This window comes from Saccopteryx leptura, chromosome 2 (genome assembly GCF_036850995.1).
Source record: "Saccopteryx leptura isolate mSacLep1 chromosome 2, mSacLep1_pri_phased_curated, whole genome shotgun sequence".
Taxonomy (NCBI): domain Eukaryota; kingdom Metazoa; phylum Chordata; class Mammalia; order Chiroptera; family Emballonuridae; genus Saccopteryx; species Saccopteryx leptura.
This window is the reverse complement of record NC_089504.1, coordinates 243,732,273-243,754,060: the sequence shown is the minus strand read 5'-3', so window position 1 is coordinate 243,754,060 and position 21,788 is coordinate 243,732,273. Positions and strand designations below refer to the sequence as shown.

The 21,788-nt window shown below is 45.9% G+C and overlaps 4 protein-coding genes across 8 annotated transcripts in view; 3 read left to right on the top strand and 1 right to left on the bottom strand.

Annotated features, from left to right (window-relative positions):
- Positions 1-15,536, top strand: part of MAPKAPK5 (MAPK activated protein kinase 5) — a 45,622-nt gene extending 30,086 nt beyond the window's left edge. For 2 of the 4 annotated variants that reach the window (XM_066370912.1, XM_066370911.1), the window contains exon 14: positions 15,405-15,536. In XM_066370912.1, coding sequence (XP_066227009.1) covers positions 15,405-15,469 — 65 coding nt within the window. In that variant the 3' untranslated portion in view covers positions 15,470-15,536. Of the gene's footprint in view, positions 1-480; positions 690-15,404 lie in introns of those variants that run through there. The other 2 variants (XM_066370914.1, XM_066370913.1) reach the window with 1 other exon arrangement.
- The window catches only part of TMEM116 (transmembrane protein 116), a 129,681-nt gene that overhangs the window by 28,872 nt on the left and 79,021 nt on the right, over positions 1-21,788 (bottom strand). The window contains exon 12 of one of the 2 annotated variants that reach the window (XM_066370919.1): positions 7,742-8,650. The exons of the other annotated variant lie outside the window; for it this stretch is intronic. Coding sequence (XP_066227016.1) covers positions 8,552-8,650 — 99 coding nt within the window. The 3' untranslated portion in view covers positions 7,742-8,551. Of the gene's footprint in view, positions 1-7,741; positions 8,651-21,788 lie in introns of those variants that run through there. 2 annotated transcript variants of the gene reach the window in all.
- LOC136395695 (disintegrin and metalloproteinase domain-containing protein 1a-like) lies at positions 859-4,177 on the top strand. The gene has a single exon (XM_066370895.1). It carries the CDS (start codon positions 865-867, stop codon positions 3,655-3,657), a length of 2,793 nt encoding a protein of 930 aa, XP_066226992.1. The 5' UTR covers positions 859-864; the 3' UTR covers positions 3,658-4,177.
- On the top strand, positions 15,719-18,601 carry LOC136395697 (disintegrin and metalloproteinase domain-containing protein 1a-like). The gene has a single exon (XM_066370897.1). It carries the CDS (start codon positions 15,743-15,745, stop codon positions 18,155-18,157), a length of 2,415 nt encoding a protein of 804 aa, XP_066226994.1. The 5' UTR covers positions 15,719-15,742; the 3' UTR covers positions 18,158-18,601.

The following is a 21,788-nucleotide window of genomic DNA, read 5'->3' as shown; positions in this document are numbered from 1 at the left end:
ATGCTCTACCACTGAGCCAACCAGACAGGGCCAATTTTTCTTGAATTAAAAGAAAAAACAGCCTGACTAGTGGTGGCAGAGTAGATAAGAGTATCCACCTGGGATGCTGAGGTCACCAGCTTGAGTGTGGGATCATCAACATGATTCTTTGGTCACTGGCTTGAGCCCAAAGGTCAGTGGCTTGAAGCCCAAGGTCTCTGGCTTGAGCAAGGGGTCACTGGCTTGGCTGGAGCCACCAACCCCCATTAAAGCACATCTGAAAAGCAATCAATGAACAACTAAAGTGCTGCAACTAAGAGTTGATGCTTCTCATCTCCCTTCTCTGTCTCTCAAAAACAAAAAACAGACCCTGACAAAGAAGGGTTGGACTGAGAAACAGTACCCTTAAATTACAATAGAAATGAGGAAAAGAGGTAGTGGGCAACAGAAAATTTTGTCCTGCTCATAGATCCCTAAAGAATCCCTTTCCCCTCCCCCCAGCCTCCTGCAGAATGTTGGGTTTCAAAGAATGAGCAGATCAACGGATATCGGGGAGTCCTGTGGCCTGGACTGAGGATAAGGATAATTTGCCAGAGTTACAGTACTGGCTAAATCATTACTGACCTCTACTTGGTATATCTTTGTGAGGGTCTCAAGGAGAACTGAAGCTGTTGCTGTTGGGACAAAGTCATATAGTAAGGAATCTACTGAAGACCAAGAGAGAAGCAAAATACAGACAGCTTCAAAGTCCGTAAGTCTCAGAATCGGGCAGCAGTCACCCATAAGGGAGCCAGCATAGATCTGAGTCTCCAAGGTTCAGCATGCCAGGGAGCACTGCTGCTGATGGACATAGGCCCCACATCACCAACCTGATTCACTAGGGCCATGCCAGTGCCTTCCGCCGCTGTGAGGGACGCTGCCTCTGTGTGGCCTTCTCTATGGAAAAACCAGGTGGCCTTGAAAGAGGGTAAGATAAAGTTTCAGACTTGGGCACAGCAGAGGAGGGACTTGAGGCTGGGACTGGTGCCAGGATCCTCATGTGTCAGGTTGGGGACGGTGCTGGTGTTGGTGCTGAGTTTGCTGCCTAGCTTGTACTGTGACCTGGGATCGGTATATTACTCTTCTTATGAAATAGTCATCCCCAAGGCTCTGACTGTGGAGGGAAGGGAAGACCCAGGGGAAAAGGCATCCTATGTGATCCTGATGCAGGGCCAGAAACAGCTGATTCGCCTGCAGGTGAAGAGAGACTGTTTTGTCCACAACTTTCCAGTCTTTAGCTACCACAAGGGCATCCTGGGACAAGAAATGCCTGTCATCTCACATGACTGTCACTATGAAGGCTACATAGAAGGTGTCCTGGGTTCTTTTGTTTCTGTCAATGCCTGTTCAGGCCTCAGGGGCATCCTGATTAAGGAGGGAAAAGCCTATGGCATCGAGCCGATGGACTCTTCAAAACGGTTCGAACACGTGTTGTACACCGTGTCACATCAAGCTCGAGTCTCCTGCAGTGTCACCTCCAAAGACAGCCAAGAGGTGTCCAGCAGCCGGCCACAAGGGACTGCCAGGCTTCCCGCCGGGCTACAGGCGCTGTCCTACTTGTGGTCACACACCAAGTACGTGGAGATGTTTGTCGTGGTCAACAACCTGCAGTTCCAAATGTGGGGCGGTGACGTCAGTGAGACAGTCCAGAGAGTACTGGACGTCATTGCCCTGGCCAACAGCTTCACTAGGGGAATCAACACAGAGGTGGTGCTGGCTGGAATGGAGATTTGGACCGAGGGGGACCTCGTAGAGGTCCCCGCGGACCTGCAAGTTACACTCGGGAATTTCAATAGCTGGCGACAAGAGCAGCTCCTCCACCGTGTGAAGCACGATGTTGCCCACATGATTGTCGGACAGCGTCCTGAACAGGGTATGGGACACGCATTTCTCGATGGTGCCTGTTCCAGTGGCTTCGCGGCAGCTGTTGAATCGCTCCATCATCAAGATCTCCTCCTGTCTGCAGCGCTCATGGCCCACGAGCTTGGGCACAACTTGGGTATTCAGCACGACCACTCGGCCTGTATTTGCAAAGAGAAACACTTCTGCCTCATGTATGAAAATATCACCAAGGAAAGTGGCTTCAGCAACTGCAGCTCTGACTACTTCTACCAGTTCCTCCAGGAACACAAAGGGGCCTGCCTGTTTAACAAACCTCAGCGCAAAGGCCGCTTGCGTAGGGATTCCTACTGTGGAAATGGTGTGGTGGAGGGCGACGAGCAGTGTGACTGTGGTTCTGCCTGTTACAGTGACCCGTGCTGTGACCAAACGTGTAGCCTGAGGAGCAGTGCAGATTGTAGTGGTGGACTCTGCTGTTCTGGCTGCCAACTGAGAAAGAAGGGATTCCTGTGCCGTTCTGCTTTGGGGGAGTGTGATCTCCCAGAGTATTGTAACGGTACTTCTGCAGAGTGCCCCGCAGACAGCTATAAGCAAGATGGTACGTCATGCGACAGATTTCACTATTGTGTTGGTGGTCGGTGTAGGAGCCCCGATAATCAGTGCATGGCTATATATGGGCACACTGCACGGTCTGCCCCAGAAAACTGTTACATTTCAATAAACAGCAAAGGGGACCGGTTTGGAAACTGTGGCCATCCCGCCTCGACAGCGTCAAGATATGTTAAGTGTTTTGATGATAATATATTTTGTGGGAAAATGGTATGTACAAACATTAGACAGTTACCATCAATCAAACCCCATCAGACACTAATGCAGATTCCGTATGAAGGAGACTTCTGCTGGAGCATGGACGCCTATAACACCACTGATGTCCCTGATGATGGAGATGTGCCCTCTGGCACTCCTTGTGCCCCAAACAAAGTCTGCATGAACTACTCCTGCACTGATTCTGCCGGGCTCAACTACGACTGCAAACCAGTAGAGATGTGTAGTGGGAGAGGAGTCTGCAACAATTTAAGGCACTGCCATTGTGAGGCTGGCTATGCGCCCCCTGACTGCAGAGCTCCAGGAAATGGAGGGAGTGTGGACAGTGGTCCCCCTGGCCAACCAACTGAAGAAAATAGTGTAGATAGAAGTGGCAGTCCTGTTCAGCGTAAGAATGTGCAGCTTCATGGAATTAGCTTTGTAGTTTTCATACTCCCTACATTTCTTTTAGTGGTATTGATACTATTAATATGTTGCATTAGCCTTAATGCTGGAATTGAGTCAATAGAGACCCCAGGGGCCACCCCAGAATTAAGTTCAGCTGAAACCACAGGGTCAGAGATGTTGGTAGTAACAGTGGAATCCTCGGAGACCTCTGAGGCAGCCCTCATAGAGGAGGCTGTCATGGTGCAGGTTCTTATGGGGCCCCAACCGGAGGCGGCCCCCCCACCAGAGGAGACCCTCCCACCGGAGGAGCCCCCACACCCGGAGGGTGCCCCCCCACTGGAGGCGGCCCCCCCACCACAGGCTGCGCCCCCACTGGAGGCGGCCCCAACCCCAGAGGCTGCTCCCCCACCAGAGGAGGCCCCACCCCTGGAGGCTGCTCCTCCACCAGAGGCGGTCCCCCCACCGGAGGCTGCCCCCCCACCGGAGGCAGCCCCCCCACCGGAGGCGGCCCCCCCACCGGAAGCAGCCCCAACCCCAGAGGCGGCCCCCCCACCGGTGGAGGCCCCACCCCCGGAGGGGGCCCCATAAGAGCCTGCACCATGAGAGGTAGCAGGTGAAGCATAGAAATCACCAAGGCAGAAGAGTAGTGGAGGAAGAAGCCAAATAATATCAAATACTTCAAGCACTGAGTAAGAATGAAAGGCTTAGAAAGGCAAGGATGAAGTGAGAATTGATGGCTCCAGCAGTGCTGAGGGGACAATACAGTCTACAGAAACATACTGATGTGGGAAGAGAGAACTCCTGCTTTCAATATTTATTTTAGTAATTTGATTATATATTCATATATGAAATCATACATGTAATATTCTATAATTTTTCTTCATGCCATTTCATGAAACTAAGCTTTTCGCATGGATCATTACTATCAATGACTCCTTTCATTTAGGCCACTTTTTTACCTGAAATAATTTTTCAGGACATACCATCTTCTATCTACATATTTGACATAATGTATTATCTGTACCTATATTACTATAATAGGATTACTCAAGCCAGTGGCAATGCATTATTTTAGGAACATTATCTATGGAGTACTCTAATTTGCCCTGTTTCTATTCATGAGAGGTCATTTAAAATAAATAAATAATAAATAAATAAATAAATAAATAAAAGGTTATTTTCATCTGAAGCACCACTTCAAACTCCATGCAGCCTAGTACTTGGGGTTTCTTTATTTTGGGACTTTCTGGAAGGGTTATATGTGGAATGGTCTGATTACCCCGGGTCTGAGTGGATGAGGCAGGGGTGGACAACTGAGGCAAAGTCCTAAGATCACATTTGAGATACTTTTATTTTCCTTAATTTTTTTCTTAAATTCTATATTGAAGTTGATATTTTGTTTATTGACAACTCATATGAATGTTTTCCATACAGCTAAGAATACTTTGATGTGGTAGTTATTTGTTAAGAGAGCACAAAGTACATGCAATAGTACTACCCAGTATGTTTATGCAAGACATTGTGCTAAGTATATCCACTTTACATCCATTGTCTTAATTATTTTCATTTCCTATTTACCCTATGAGTCCTTCATTTAGTACATGCGGAAACAGAGACCAAAGAATTTTGCTCGCCTGACCTGTGGTGGCGCAGTGGATGGGGCGTCGACCTGGAATGCTGAGGTCGCCGGTTCAGAAAACCCTGGGCTTGCCTGGTCAGGGCACATATGGGAGTTGAGGCTTCCAGCTTCCCCGCCGCCCCCCTCTAACAAAGAGTTTTGCTCTAGAGCTAGTCAGGGTGGGAACCTGCATCCTGCCACGGGTATGACTGAATGTATGTTCTCCACTGCCTCATGAGACTTTTCCTTCAGTTAAAAAAAAAAGAAAGTGATCAGTAAGACATTCAATACATCCTTACTTGCCCAGAACATGGTTTCTTCTTTAGTAACTCTAAGGAAGTAAAAGTCTTACAAATGGATGCTGACCTCTATCATGAGCCTACCACAATGTGTAGCCATTATCGGTATCTTTTTCTCCATTACATTCTGACCTCATGGAGTGACAGGTTTCTATCTTGTCCAGCTCTGGTGGTCCAGGTCATTGTAAGTGCTTAATAGATGCTGACCAAGTGAAGGATTTAACCAGAGCCAACCTTCCTCTAGAAAGGTAACCTCAGTGGGTGCCACTTGCTAGGTCCTAGGCATGGCACAACCAAAACTTTGCTCAGCTGCAGTGTTGTTACAGGTTGAATCTCAGGGGAGTTCCAAAATATCAGTCCCTGACAATCCATATACTGAGTACCTCTTCTTATTGCCCACCCTATGTAAGCAGAAAAGAGCAAACAAAAGAAGAGTAAGGCCCTGGCCGGTTAGTTCAGTCAGTTAAGAGAACTGTCCCAAAACAACAGGTTGCGGGCTCTATCTCCGGTCAGGGCACACACACAGGAAGCAGCCAAGGATTGCATGACTGAGTGGAGCAACAAATGAATGCTTCTCTTACCACCCCCTTCTCTCCTTTCCCCTCTCTTTCTCCTTAAAAATCAATAAAAATTAAGCCCTGGCCCGATAGCTTTGTTGGTTGGAGCATTGTCCCAAAGCATGGTTCAATTCTCCGGTTAAGGCACATACAGGGGCACCTTGATGTTTCTCTCTTTCTCAAAGAAGAAGAAGAAGACCACCAAGCAGCTTATGTTACTTTTGGTGGAACAAAACTAAACTTCAGAACAAAATCCAAAATTGAGCCTTCAAGCCTTCAGTTACATGTCAGAAGATATGCTGGTAACCAAATCTCTTAATGTTATATCTCAGAAGATCAAGATTCATGGGGAACACACACTATTAGTTGGTGGTCACCTGAGAGATTTGAGAACAAGAGTGAGAGTGGGTAACTGAGGTCCTCCAAATGTAAACTTGTCATTATAGATTTTTGAAAAAGGTGTGAAGGATTTCTGTTGAGAAGCATTTCAGTGGAGAACAGAAGGGGTGACCTTCCTGACTACGGTGACTATACTAAAAGCTAATAAACATCACATATTTTCAGAGATCAGATGAGATCGGGCGCACTCAGGGTGACATGGCCTTAGATACATATTTTCAAAACTTAGCAAATATTAAAAAAATCATGATTTACATACAGGTTGGTAATGACTAGCTTACTTGCCTGACCTGTGGTGGCACAGTGTATAAAGCGTTGACCTGGAATGCTAAGGTAGCTGGTTTGAAACCCTGGGCTTGCCTGGTCAAGGCACATACAGAAAGCAACTACTATGCGTTGATGCACCCTGCTTCTCCCCCTACTTTCTCTTTCTCTAACGATCAATAAATAAAATATTTTTTTAAAGTAATTAGCTACCTGACCAGGCAGTGGCGCAGTGGATAGAGCATCGGACTGGGACACGGAGGACCCAGGTTCGAAACCCCGAAGTCACCAGCTTGAGCGTTGGCTCATCTGATTTGAGCAAAGCTCACCAGCTTGGACCCAAGGTCGCTGGCTTGAGCAAGGGGTCACTCAGTCTGCTGAAGGCCCACGGTCAAGGCACATATGAAAAAGCAATCAATGAACAACTGAGGTGCCACAAGAAGGAATTGATGCTTCTCATCTCTGTCCCTTCCTGTCTGTCTGTCCTTATCTGTCCCTCTCTCTGTCCCTGACAATCCATTTAACACTACTGCCTAGCAAAGGTTCCTTTTCTTTTTTTGGCTTCTGTTGCACCTTCCAAATAATCAACACATTTCTTTTTCACTGTTTCTTTTTATTTTTTTCTTTTTATTTATTTTATTTTATTTTATTTTTTCATTTTTCTGAAGCTGGAAACAGGGAGAGACAGTCAGACAGACTTCCGCATGCGCCTGACCAGGATCCACCCGGCACGCCCACCAGGGGCAACGCTCTGCCCACCAGGGGGCGATGCTCTGCCCATCCTGGGCGTCGCCATGTTGTGACCAGAGCCACTCTAGCGCCTGAGGCAGAGGCCACAGAGCCATCCCCAGCGCCCGGGCCATCTTTGCTCCAATGGAGCCTTGGCTGCGGGAGGGGAAGAGAGAGACAGAGAGGAAAGCGCGGCCGAGGGGTGGAGAAGCAAATGGGCACTTCTCCTGTGTGCCCTGGCCGGGAATCGAACCCAGGTCCTCCGCACGCTAGGCCGACGCTCTACCGCTGAGCCAACCGGCCAGGGCCTCACTATTTCTTTTTAACTTGAAGCACTAGTACTTGGTTTACTTTTGGTGACATCACTAGTTTTCATTTTCAGATGTAACATTTCAATTTCTTTCATTTTTTTAAATTTAGAAAATTAAATTTAATGGGTTACATTGATCAACAAGAGCACATAGGTTTCAGGTGAATATCTCTATAGCATTTGAACAGTTGATTGTGTTGTGTGCCTATCACCCAAAATCAAATCAGTCTCTGTCACCGCATACTTGTCCCTCTTTACTCCTCTCCCTTACCCTCTCCTTCTACAACCCCCTTTCCCTGATAATCACTTCACTTTTATCTATGTCCATGAGTCTCAGTTTTATATCCCAGCTAAGTGTTATCGCTGCTTTTCTTTTACTATTGTTTTTTTTGAAGAAGGTTAACATGTTTGGTTGTTTTTTACTTTCCATTTTGTAGGGTTTAAAATTAACAGCACAATGACACTAAAACACACAGTAATTTATTTGCAAACAATATCAACTTGTTCTGAACAGGCAAGTACATTCATGACTTTTCACAAGCATGAAAAAAATGAACTACTGAGAGAAGGAGGGGGCCAGAAACAAAAACACGCCACAGATAAAGTTTTATCATACTGCACACATAGTGCATTATGGTGCAAGCTGGTACTTTGTTTCTGAATACCACCATGCATTTAACACTACATGTTAGTCTGAATGCTATTTGTACAAGCATGAGAAAAATGAACTACAGAGAGGGTGGGTGAGAGTTAGAGCCTAGGCATAACCTAGCTGGCTGGAAATGGAAATATACAACAAATAAAGTTTTATCTTACTGAATATAACTGTAACACAGTACAAGCTGGTGCTTGATTTCCGAACTCCACAAGCATAAGTTTGTCTGAATGCTTTTTGTCTATTGTGCATGATTTGTAAATGCTCTGCTGCTCTGCACAGTGCAAAAGGTTGTTCAAATGAGCCTACAAGTTCTAAAGATATCTAAGGCAATCTCAATAGTATTTTCATAGATGATACAAGTTGATAAGTGGCAATCACCTTGAGCATAAGTGAATTCGACTGAGATCATTGGATCTATGATCTTAATACAACATCAGGGTAGTTAAATCTTTCAAGGACTGTCACAAAATTTCTGGCAGATTGGCACTTGTCCATGGACCAGCATTTGAAAAACACTGGGTTATAGCATTGTGGGTTTGAAACCCAGTCAAGGCACAAACAAGAACCAACCAGCCTGACCAGGCGGTGGCGCAGTGGATAGAGCGTCGGTCTGGGATGCGAAGATCCAGGTTCGAGACCCCGAGGTCGTCAGCTTGAGTGCGGGTTCATCTGGTTTGAGCAAGACTCACCAGCTTGGACCCAAGGTTGCTGGCTCGAGCAAAGGATCACTCGTTCTGCTGTAGCCCCCTGGTCAAGGCACATATGAGAAGTCAATCAATGAACAACTAAGGAGCCGCACAAAGAATTGATATTTCTAATCTCTCTCCCTTCCTGTCTGTCCCTATTTGTCCCTCTCTCTGACTCTCTGTCTCTGCCACAAAAACAAACAAACAAACAAATAAACCAACCAATGAAGGTGGAACAAGTCGATGTTTCTCTTTCTCTCTCCCCCCTTCCTCTCACTCTATAATCAATCAATAACTAAAAAAGTTTTTAAAACCTAGTGTAAGATTTCACAATATTTGACAACAAAACTTAAAAAATTTAGCAAAGATTCCCGGCCAGGGCACACAGGAGAAGCGCCCATTTGCTTCTCCACCCCTCCGCCGCGCTTTCCTCTCTGTCTCTCTCTTCCCCTCCCGCAGCCAAGGCTCCATTGGAGCAAAGATGGCCCGGGCGCTGGGGATGGCTCCTCGGCCTCTGCCCCAGGCGCTAGAGTGGCTCTGGTCGCAATATGGCGACGCCCAGGATGGGCAGAGCATCGCCCCCTGGTGGGCAGAGCGCCGCCCCATGGTGGGCGTGCCGGGTGGATCCCAGTCGGGCGCATGCGGGAGTCTGTCTGACTGTCTCTCCCTGTTTCCAGCTTCAGAAAAATGCAAAAAAAATAAAAAATAAAAATAAATGCACAAGACCAGGCTAAATGTTGTTTGAATGAATGTCCTCTGAAAAAATTGGGCATATTTATACATTGTAAAGTGAATCTTAAAATATATGGAATCCCCAAACTCCAGCGATCAACAATTGAAGCTCTTTAGGATAGACTATAGCAGAGAAGTGACCAATATTAATGTGGGCAGGAGAGCGATGGTAGGGTACTGGGGTCTGAAAGCTCCAGGTTCACTGTTCAGTGCTGTGCATTTTGTGTAACTCTTCGAAGTGCAATTCTTTTGCCTGATTCCTCTACCCTTTATGTCTGGGGGACTCTGAGGAATGCTTGCTTACGGGTTCTATTATCTGTGTTGGTGGTAACTTGTGACCTGGCCAGCTGCTGCCCCAAGAGATCCTGACAGTACCTGCTTGCCATCCCTTACAGCCTGCTCTGGGTGACTACTGTCCTCTTTGTGCTCCCTCAGGCCAGTGGAGACCCAGGATCTTCCCTTATTCTCCAAAGCACAGCCAAATCCAGGCTCTAGATTTTATTCAGATGGGGGAGACACAAAAAGAAATTACAATGTGGAAAAGAACAACTTTGGATGTTGCCAATATTAATGTTATCAGGGTCCAGAGGTCATGACTCTCCCTGAGAGACTTGGATAGCTCTTCTTTCTTTGCCTGTCCCCAACCAGCATCTTTTCTTGTCCATGTAGGACAAGCTTTTAGGAATGTCATAACTTGGAGTCAAACTCCACTCTCTTCTCTGGGGTTCAGAGGTGCTAAAGTTTTACATTTTAAAGCTGCAGGCCTGACCTGTGGTGGCGCAGTGGATAAAGCGTCGACTTAGAATGCTGAGGTCTCTGGTGCAAAACCCTGGGCTTCCCTGGTCAAAGCGCATATGGGAGTTGATGCTTCCTGCTCCTCCCCTCCTTCTCTCTCTCCTCTTTAAAATGAATAAATAAAATATTTTTTAAAAAAACAAAGTGGCAAAAATTTTTGAAAACATTTTGAAACTTCTTGTGTTTATAAACTTATTTTTAGATAGAACTTTGATATTTTCATTGGGCAAATACGCTCACTAACATGTTTTCTCAAAAACAAGAGCAGACTTCTGACAATATTTATAAAATGCTGACTCTTTAAAATTAATACTCCCCCTGCTTCTGGACATTAGATTTACATTTTTTTTGAAGTATGAAATAATTTTTAAAAAATTTTATTTCTTGCTCTGGCTGGATAGATTGGTTGGATGGAGTGTCATCCCAAAGTGTGGAGGTTGCTGGTTCAATTCCCTGATCAGGGCACATAAGGAACAACTCAATGTTCCTGTCTATCTCCCTGCCTCTCTCTCTCAAAAATTTTTTTTTTATTTCAGAGAGAAGAAAGAGAAAGAAAGAAAGGAGAGAAAAAGGGAGGATCCAAAAGCATCAACCCATAATAGTTGCTTCTGGTATGTGCCTGGACTCAGCTAGCCCAGGGGTTTTTTTTTTGTTTGTTTGTTTTTGTATTTTTCTGAAGCTGGAAACGGGGATAGACAGTCAGACTCCCGCATGCGCCTGACCGGGATCCACCCGGCACGCCCACCAGGGGGCGATGCTCTGCCCCTCCGGGGCGTCGCTCTGTTGTGACCAGAGCCACTCTAGCGCCTGGGGCAGAGGCCAAGGAGCCATCCCCAGTGCCCGGGCCATCTGGAGCCTCGCTGCGGGAGGGGAAGAGAGAGACAGAGAGGAAGGAGAGGGGGAGGGGTGGAGAAGCAGATGGGCACCTCTCCTGTGTGCCCTGGCCGGGAATCGAACCCGGGACTTCTGCACGCCAGGCCGACGCTCTACCACTGAGCCAACCGGCCAGGGACAGCCCAGGGTTTTGAACCAGCGATCTCAGCATTCCAAGTCAACGCTCTATTGACTGCGCCACCACAGGTCAGGCAGAATTGCATTAACCCCTTGAGTAGTATGAACGATCATGTATGTCCTCGTACCTCCTGACCATCCAGAGTACAATTTATTTTAAAAATGTGTAAGGCAACATTTTAAAAAAGGCAAATATTGTTCTTTTTGTTTCTATAAATTGGTTATCAAACAAACATGATTTTAAGTTAATAAAACTGGAACTGTAACTAATTTCATTTTGAAAAAAACTCACTCCCGGGGATCAGCAAGCATAAAAAAAAACTACTCAAAGGGTTAAAAATGCAATACTACTTTTGTTATTTAGTAAAATTATGGTAATCTTACATGAGACTATGCTAAAATAAAATGCATGAGATTATGGAAGTCTTAAATCAATTTATGAATGACAAAGAAATAGTCCCTCTTCTCACAGTAAGAAAATTTTTTAATTATTTAAGAAAAGAACATCAGGCCCTGGCCGGTTGGCTCAGCGGTAGAGCGTCGGCCTGGCGTGCGGGCACATAGGAGGGGCGCCCATTTGCTTCTCCACACCCCCCCCCCCACTCCTTCCTCTCTCTCTCTTCTCCTCCCACAGCCGGGGCTCCATTGGAACGGGGATGGCCCGGGCGCTGGGGATGGCTCCTTGGCCTCTGCCCCAGGCGCTGGAGTGGCTCTGGTCACGGCGGAGCGACACCCCAGAGGGGCAGAGCATCGCCCCTGGTAGGTGTGCCGGGTGGATCCCGGTCGGGCGCATGCGGGAGTCTGTCTGGCTGTCTCTCCCCGTTTCCGGCTTCGGAAAAATATAAAAAAAGAAAAGAAAAGAACATCAGAGGTGGAATTGTGACTGACCAATTGTTTGCAACCTCAGGCCTGCTTCACTGCTGTAATCTAATTGGATATCTAGTGCCCTTACTAAGATACCCCAAACACTAATTATGTTCCATTGATGGAGTTCAGGAATTTCCATTTCTCCCCCCATTAACTAGAGAAGACGATGTAAACCGAGTAAACTTGGTGTGAAGAAACCTTGTAGGAAACAAAGAAATGCTGAAACCACATTTCTTTTAGTAATGCATTTGCAGTCACCTAATAATTATGAGCTGAGTGGTAATGCAGACAATTTCACATGAAAAAATAGAAATTTAAGAAGGCAGAGAGTCAATGCCAGGGGACAAGAGAAAAGGCTCCCCTTGCGCCCTCCACTGACCCCTTATCCACTCAAAGCCATCCTTTACTGTTCCATGGACAAATTAGGTCACTGTAAAATTACATAGACACAAATAAATACTGCAAATAAAGCAAAGGCTAACAATTAATTCTTTGCTTTCTAAAAATGAGAATGGATCCCAACTTTCAGGTAATCGATGTGTCTGGATCTAATGAAAGCTCACAAGACAGGAATCTCTTTACAGGAAAACTAAAACAGCTGCAACAAAATGATATCAGCACATCAATTGCCCCAACTATTGAGAGTCTACACTGAAGTATTTACATTTTCTATAAAGAGGTGCCTAAAATAAGGACCTGTTAGGTTTCGTCATGAATTTTTCCAGAACAGATACAATTTTAATCCCCCTTTATTGTCATGGTAGGTGTTTTTATAACCACTGTAAAGATATAAAAACGTTTTACAAACCACCCAAGCCTAAGAAAAAACAACAGAGCACCTCTCCTAAGCCCTGGGAGAGCTCTCTTCTCCTTCGATGCTAATAGTATGGGTGCTGTGTAAGCTTTGAGTTGTGTGTTCTTCCAGCCTAACAAACGCAACCAGGAAGAAGTTCCTGAGTGCAAAAAAGTTACGCTTTTGAAAAGAAGACAGTCACCTTCCTTCTGACTGGTGAGCTTTCACGCTCACATCCCTAAGTCCCAGGTGTCAGTCTTTGGCTGGTTGGTCTTAGTCATGGAACTTCATTCACTTCCTCAGGCCTGGGTATCCTCCTCAGGAAGATGGCCACACAAAGGATGTCGCTCACAGAGTAGATGGCAACATGTGTGCTGTATCTAGTGCCGTGCCTGCCATTCAGGGGGTGCTCAAATAAATGCTGAGAAGATCTATACCAAACGTGATGATCAGTGTAAGATTGTGCTATCAAGCATATGTTCTTTGGCGATGATAAGATTTATCCAGGTCAGGTCGTAACACTGAAGTTCCTTTATACCTATTGCATTCTGACCTACCTTATGGTCATCTGAAAACATATTCTATTTCCTCTACTAAATTGTAGATCTCTGAGGGGCAAGGAGCAAGATTTGGTTAATATGGCAGTTGCTGTCTTGGGCCCAGTTATGGGTAAGACTGGTGGGGATTATATTCTTTTCCTCAGAGCCCCACTCAGGACCATCATGGCATTAAAAGTGATCATACTTCTTGGAACCTAAATCAAGGATTCTTGCTTTCTACCTCTTCTGACCATATCCTCAGTCCTGATGTGCAGAGGGTTCAGTACAGATCTTGCTCATCCCAGGCCTTGCTGTCTAAGTTTGATGCCTCTTACAGAAGTCTAAGTAATAAGGGACTGATACATGTTGCCACTGATCATTCATCCATCCATCCATCCATCCATTCCACCACTACTGAGTCTGTACCAATGAATGTTCTAGTACTATAGAAGAAGTAGTAATTAAGACAAAATCTTGATCCATTGAAAATTTAACAAATTACAAACCTGCCCCAACTAAGTTTACATGACTGGAGCTGAGGAGGATTGAAGGATCACTCTACCTGCTATGTAAGTAAGGAACAGTGACAATGGGCAATTGCAGAAGCAGAGAACTGAAGCCTTCAGGACAGTGGTGGAAGTACTGGTGGTGAGAAGAGGCCGATCTGGGCATATTGTGAGGTCGAGCTAAAAAGGATTTGCTGATGGATCAGATGCAAAGTATGAGAGAAGACAGAAAAGAAGGATGTCTCTCCAGTAGCTTTTCCCAGAGAAGCTGCATGAATTTACTTGCCATTTACTGAGATGGAAATGCATGTGGAAGAGCAGGCGTTGGACACATTCAGCTGGAGATGCCTATTAAACACCAGGGCTGGCTCTTCAGCTAGGCAGCAAGATGACTGAGTCTGAAATCTGGGAGAGAAGTCAGCTAGAGATGTATACTTGAGAGTTGTCAGCATATAGATGACACTTCAAGCCATGGCACTGACTGAGGGAGCGAGTATAGCTAGGGAAGGGAACAGGTCCCAGGACTGGGTGAGGACTTTAGTTCCAGGGTGTTTCATGTGTAGGTGTTGATAGGATGAGAAGGACTCAGGAAAACGGTGGGAAATACAGTGGCTGGTATGGATGGAGTTCCACCAAGAGAGCGTGTTATTCTAAAAACCAAGTGAAGAAAATGTTTCTAGAACAGTTATAAACTACAAATCCAGTCCATCAACAAATTCTCTTCACTCTACCTTCCACATATCCCAAGAATGTCACATCGATCACCACTCCCAACTCTCCAATGCACTGCAAGTCACCATCAACTGCCTACTATACAACTGCAGGGTCTTTAAAGGGTCTCTCTGCTTTCTTCCTGGCTCCCCGCAATAGCCTCTCTTTCACCCAGCAGGGCCATCCAGAAAAGGGTGTGGGCCTGGAGTTACCAGTCTATGTGCCCATGAAAATCACACATAAGGGAAGGAAGGCTGCTCTGCTGGCATTTCTCATACACAGTTTTGATAGTATTATTAAAAAAACTCAAAAGACTAAATTTTGATAATGATAAAAAATAGAATTATCCCTTGCCCCATGGTCACCAGCTCATTTGAATCTATTTTGGGGGTACAGGGAAGCCAGCACATTGCCTTATCTAACAGTCCGGCATATCACTATAAAGCCTCATTGAGGGGTCAAGAATAGCCTGAGTTGTGATGCCCACGTGTTACAGAGAAAGGGTTTTAAACTTTTTTTTTTTTTAGTGTTTCTTGTATTGATTTTAGAGAGAGCAGGAGAGAGACAGGAACATCTATTCCCATATGTGCCCTGACCGGGTATCAAACCAGCAACTCTGCACATCAGGATGATGCTCTAACCAACTGAACATCTGGCAAGGGCCCAGAGCAAAGGTTTTAGAAGAGAGGAAATGGGCAATGGAGGTGCCCACCAATGATATCCAAGCCCCCTGGTCTGGAACATTAGGAGTTAGCCGAGCAACGGACACAGGAGGGCTGGGGGAGGGGTGTTCTGTGTGGCACAGTTGAGGAAGGCATGGAGGTTTTGTTCCCTTTCTCAAGGGGCAATCTTGCATTTTAGGATTTGCAGTCCTTCTTCATGATTACATTGCCACCATGTCAAAGGACTTTACCAAGGATCACTGAAACAAATGCTGTGGAGGAAGTCACAGAGAAAGGACAATAACTGAAGAAAAACAGAGACTAGAGAAGACACAGCCAGAGGTTGGCAGTAGGCACCCTTTCTGCAGCCAGCGTACATGGGAGTTAATACCTGTGACTAAGGGTCTGCGTATCAAGGACCGCGGCTGCTGATAGGCCCTGTGTCAGCCACTGATTCACTAAGGTCACGTCAGTGCCTCCTGCCTCTGTGAGGAACGTGCCTCCTCCTTGTCTTCCCTACAGAAGAAGCAAGTAGTAATGAATGAGACTAGCAGAGTGCTTCAGACTTGGGCTCCCCAGATGAAGGACTTGAGGCTGGGACTGGTGCCAGGATCCTCATGTGTCAGGTTGGGGACGGTGCTGGTGTTGGTGCTGAGTTTGCTGCCTAGCTTGTACTGTGACCTGGGATCGGTATATTACTCTTCTTATGAAATAGTCATCCCCAAGGCTCTGACTGTGGAGGGAAGGGAAGACCCAGGGGAAAAGGCATCCTATGTGATCCTGATGCAGGGCCAGAAACAGCTGATTCGCCTGCAGGTGAAGAGAGACTGTTTTGTCCACAACTTTCCAGTCTTTAGCTACCACAAGGGCATCCTGGGACAAGAAATGCCTGTCATCTCACATGACTGTCACTATGAAGGCTACATAGAAGGTGTCCTGGGTTCTTTTGTTTCTGTCAATGCCTGTTCAGGCCTCAGGGGCATCCTGATTAAGGAGGGAAAAGCCTATGGCATCGAGCCGATGGACTCTTCAAAACGGTTCGAACACGTGTTGTACACCGTGTCACATCAAGCTCGAGTCTCCTGCAGTGTCACCTCCAAAGACAGCCAAGAGGTGTCCAGCAGCCGGCCACAAGGGACTGCCAGGCTTCCCGCCGGGCTACAGGCGCTGTCCTACTTGTGGTCACACACCAAGTACGTGGAGATGTTTGTCGTGGTCAACAACCTGCAGTTCCAAATGTGGGGCGGTGACGTCAGTGAGACAGTCCAGAGAGTACTGGACGTCATTGCCCTGGCCAACAGCTTCACTAGGGGAATCAACACAGAGGTGGTGCTGGCTGGAATGGAGATTTGGACCGAGGGGGACCTCGTAGAGGTCCCCGCGGACCTGCAAGTTACACTCGGGAATTTCAATAGCTGGCGACAAGAGCAGCTCCTCCACCGTGTGAAGCACGATGTTGCCCACATGATTGTCAGACAGCGTCCTGAACAGGGTATGGGACACGCATTTCTCGATGGTGCCTGTTCCAGTGGCTTCGCGGCAGCTGTTGAATCGCTCCATCATCAAGATCTCCTCCTGTCTGCAGCGCTCATGGCCCACCAGCTTGGGCACAACTTGGGTATTCAGCACGACCACTTGGCCTGTATTTGCAAAGAGAAACACTTCTGCCTCATGTATGAAAATATCACCAAGGAAAGTGGCTTCAGCAACTGCAGCTCTGACTACTTCTACCAGTTCCTCCAGGAACACAAAGGGGCCTGCCTGTTTAACAAACCTCAGCGCAAAGGCCGCTTGCGTAGGGATTCCTACTGTGGAAATGGTGTGGTGGAGGGCGACGAGCAGTGTGACTGTGGTTCTGCCTGTTACAGTGACCCGTGCTGTGACCAAACGTGTAGCCTGAGGAGCAGTGCAGATTGTAGTGGTGGACTCTGCTGTTCTGGCTGCCAACTGAGAAAGAAGGGATTCCTGTGCCGTTCTGCTTTGGGGGAGTGTGATCTCCCAGAGTATTGTAACGGTACTTCTGCAGAGTGCCCCGCAGACAGCTATAAGCAAGATGGTACGTCATGTGACAGATTTCACTATTGTGTTGGCGGTCGGTGTAGGAGCCCCGATAATCAGTGCATGGCTATATATGGGCACACTGCACGGTCTGCCCCAGAAAACTGTTACATTTCAATAAACAGCAAAGGGGACCGGTTTGGAAACTGTGGCCATCCCGCCTCGCCAGCGTCAAGATATGTTAAGTGTTTTGATGATAATATATTTTGTGGGAAAATGGTATGTACAAACATTAGACAGTTACCATCAATCAAACCCCATCAGACACTAATGCAGATTCCGTATGAAGGAGACTTCTGCTGGAGCATGGACGCCTATAACACCACTGATGTCCCTGATGATGGAGATGTGCCCTCTGGCACTCCTTGTGCCCCAAACAAAGTCTGCATGAACTACTCCTGCACTGATTCTGCCGGGCTCAACTACGACTGCAAACCAGTAGAGATGTGTAGTGGGAGAGGAGTCTGCAACAATTTAAGGCACTGCCATTGTGAGGCTGGCTATGCGCCCCCTGACTGCAGAGCTCCAGGAAATGGAGGGAGTGTGGACAGTGGTCCCCCTGGCCAACCAACTGATAAATATCCAAGTGAGGGTAAAGGAAAAAGTTATAGTGTTGATCATGGTCATTTTGGCAGAGTTGGTGAGAATACAACTGAAAGTAAAACCATTGGCAAAGTACTCTATGTATTCCCCTTGTTTCTTTTAGCACTCTTGGTATGTCTAATTGTTGGTTGTAGTCATCAGGCTAGAAAGGATTGTTCACAGTGCTCAGAAGATGCCCTAGAAGAAACTGAAGAAGCAGTTGCACAAGAGGAAGAAGGCAGAAGAAAGAATAAACCAGAAGCAGAAACTATAGGTAGTGATAGAAAGAAGTCTAATCCAGCAAACACCTGATCCACAGCGGGGAAGGAGGCTCAGGGGAGCGTGTGTGCAGTGGACACTGGCCACTGCAGAGGCTGTCATCGGGACTCTGAAGTCTGTGGAAAAGTACTCTTGTGGGAGAAGGGATTTTCTTCTCTCTTTATTTTAGTAATTGATTATATATACACATGTAAAATCATTTATAAAATATTTTACTCCTTTTTTCCATTTTCACATTTCCTAAAACCGCTTAAACTTTTCTCATGAATCATTCCTATCATTGTCTTGTCCTAGAAGGGCTAATGTTTGACTTTCTAGTTTTCAGATATCGCCATCTGCCATCTCCTTTATTTGATATATCTGTGCCCGGTTTTCTCATCCCAATCATGACATATTTTGTTAGGAAGGCTGTTTGTTGATTTGTTGTTCTAATTTACCTGGTGAAGTATATTCATGAAATAAAAGAATTTCAAATTAAAAAGTAAAGAGATAACAGCTTTCTGATAAGGTGTCATTTTAGGCTTTATTTGGACTATAAACTCGGTCTCACTTAGGTTTGGGACTCTCTAGAAAGGGCTCTATCTGATTCAGGCTGCTGTGATCGTCCTGTGTCTAAAAACACGGAAGAGAGTCAGCGACCTGGGCAAGAGACGAACTTGCACAGTACTAGTTCAGTTGGAAGTAGTCATTTTTCCCTTTTCCCTGTTTTTCTACTTTATTTATTATATTTCTCAATTCCATCATTAAATTAATATGTTATTGACTGACAATCCAAAGGAACAGAGCACTGGAAGGTGGTTAATTGTCTGTAAAGTGATCGCAAAGCATGTAAAATAGTAACATTATCAATTCTGTGTAAGACACTAAACACTTGACATTCATTGTCTTAATTTAACCCCCCCCCCCCCCCCCCCCCGCTCACTCTATTAGAGCATCTTCTTATAGATGAGGAACAAAGACAAAAGAGTTCTAACTAGAGCTAGTAAGGGCTGGTACCTGCTGCCTGCCACAGACAGACATGACTGGATGTACACTCTCTACTGCCTCATGAGCATTTCCCTTTAGGGAAGATATAGACAGAAAGAAAGTCACCAGGAAGATAATTGATATGTCCTTACTTGCCCAGAACATGGTGTTTTCCTCATGGATTCTAATGAAAAAAAAGCCTTACAAATGGATGCTGACCTCTAGTGAGTCTGCACATTGTGTAGCCATTGTCAGGGAAAGTGTCTTTTCCCTACTACATTCTGACATCATGGAGTGGTGGCAGGTTTCTATCTTGTCCAGCTCTGAGGGTCCAAACTCATTGTAAGCGCTCAGCAAATGTTGACCAAGTGAAAGATTTTTTTTTTTCAAGTGAAAGATTTAACCAGAGACAACTTTAAGATAGGATGCAATTTTGCTAAAGTTTTACCTTATAAGGTTGCAAACTTTCTTGAAAATATATTTTTTAAAAATTTAAACTTCTTGTGTTTATAAACTTAATTTTAGAATAGGATTTTGGTGTTTCCATTGGGCAAATATGCTCACTGACTTTTTCTCAAAACCAAGAACAGATTGACTTCACCAAGAATATTTGAAAAATGCTGATGCTTTAAAATTAATATTCCTCCTGCTTCTAGACATTAAAATTAATATTTTTTGAACTATGGAAGAATTTTTTTAAAAGATCCCACACCACTTTTGTTATTTAATAATGTTACAGAAGTCTTGCATGAGGTTAAGCTAGAGTAAAGTATATGAATAGACAAAGCTCTTGAATCAATTTGTGAATGACAAAGCCATGGTGGCTCATCTCAAAGTTAAAAAATATTTTTTAAATTATTTAAGAGAACATCAGAGGTGGAATCATGACTGACCAACTGTCTGCAAGCCTATGCTTGCTTCTTATTTTTAAATTATTATTATTATTATTATTATTATTATTATTATTTTTTTTTTTACAGAGCCAGAGAGAGTCAGAGAGAGGGATAGACAGACAGGAATGGAGAGAGATGAGAAGCATCAACCATCAGTTTTTCGTTGCGACACCTTAGTTGTTCATTGATTGCTTTCTCATATGTGCCTTGACCGCAGGCCTTCAGTAGACCGAGTAACCCCTTACTTGAGCCAGTGACCTGGGTCCAAGCTGGTGAGCTTTGCTCAAACCAGATGAGGCTGTGCTCAAGCTGGCAACCTCGGGGTCTCAAACCTGGGTCCTTGGCATCCCAGTCCAATGCTCTATCCACTGCGCCACCACCCAGTCAGGCATTTTAAAATTTTTATTGATTTTTTTTAAAAATATTTTTCTGAAGCTAGAAACCGGGAGAGACAGTCAGACAGACTCCCGCATGCGCCCGACCGGGATCCACCCGGCACGCCCTCCAGGGGGCGACGCTCTGCCCACCAGGGGGCGATGCTCTGCCCCTCTGGGGCGCTGCTCTGTTGCAACCGGAGCCACTCTAGCGCCTGGGGCAGAGACCAAGGAGCCATCCCCAGCACCCGGGCCATCTTTGCTCCAATGGAGCCTCGGCTGCTGGATGGGAAGAAAGAGACAGAGAGGAAGGAGGGGGAGAGGGGTGGAGAAGCAGATGGGCATTTCTCCTGTGTGCCCTGGCCGGGAATTGGACCTGAGACTTCTGCACGCCAGGCCGACACTCTACCACTGAGCCAACTGGCCAGGGCTTATTTATTGATTTCATAGAAAGAGAGAAAGGAGAGAGAGAGAGAACACAGTGATTTGTTGTTCTATCTATACATTCACCCAAGGGTTGATTCCTGCATGTGTCCCGACCAGGGAATCGAACATGCAATATTGGCATATTGGGATAATGCTCCAACCAACCAAGCTACCAGGCTAGGGACCTAATCTAATGCCTGTTTCATTGCTGTAGCCTAACTGGGATCTCTAATATCCTTGCTAAGATACCTTAGGCACCAATTTTGTTCCACTGTCTGGAGTTTAGGCATTTTCATTGTTTCCTCTCTTATCTAGAGTAGACAATGTAAACAAAATAAACCTGGTGTGGCATTAAAAGACTGTAACAGCTAGGTGGTCCTATCCATTCCAACCATTGTCCCATGACTTTGAAAACAAACATTACCTCATATCAGAATGTCTAGCCTGCCCTGTGGTGGTGCAGAGGATAAAGTATAACCTGGAGTGCTGAAGTTGCTGGTTCAAAACCCCGGGCTTGTCTGGTCAAGGCACATGTGAGAAGCAACTACCAAAGAGTTGATGCTTCCCGCTCCTTCCCCACCCACCTTTCTCTCTCTTTAAAATCAAACTCCCCCCCAGCTCAGCTCAACCAAGGGGCCATGGGACAGGGGCCCTTCCACAGCTCCAGTCTATCATCACCCCAAGTGACAGGTGGCTCAGCAGAAGCCCCTAAATCCCTGACCCCACTTACTGGTATGGCAAACACAGATAGGGGCCAAAAAAAGAATGTCTAACAGGAAGAACCTCTGTCTTCATTACAAACCACGGCCACTTTCCACTCTGGGCTCTTCATCATAGACTTGTTTCCAGGGTGACATTACTCTTCCATGTAACTCTTTAGTTCAACTCCCACAGCTCTAGTGAGGCTCTTGAAACTGCTCCAGCACACCATTCTCTACTCTACTAAATGAAACATGGGTTCTCTGAGAATACTCATGGAGAGACCCAATAGGGGGTGACAGTCTG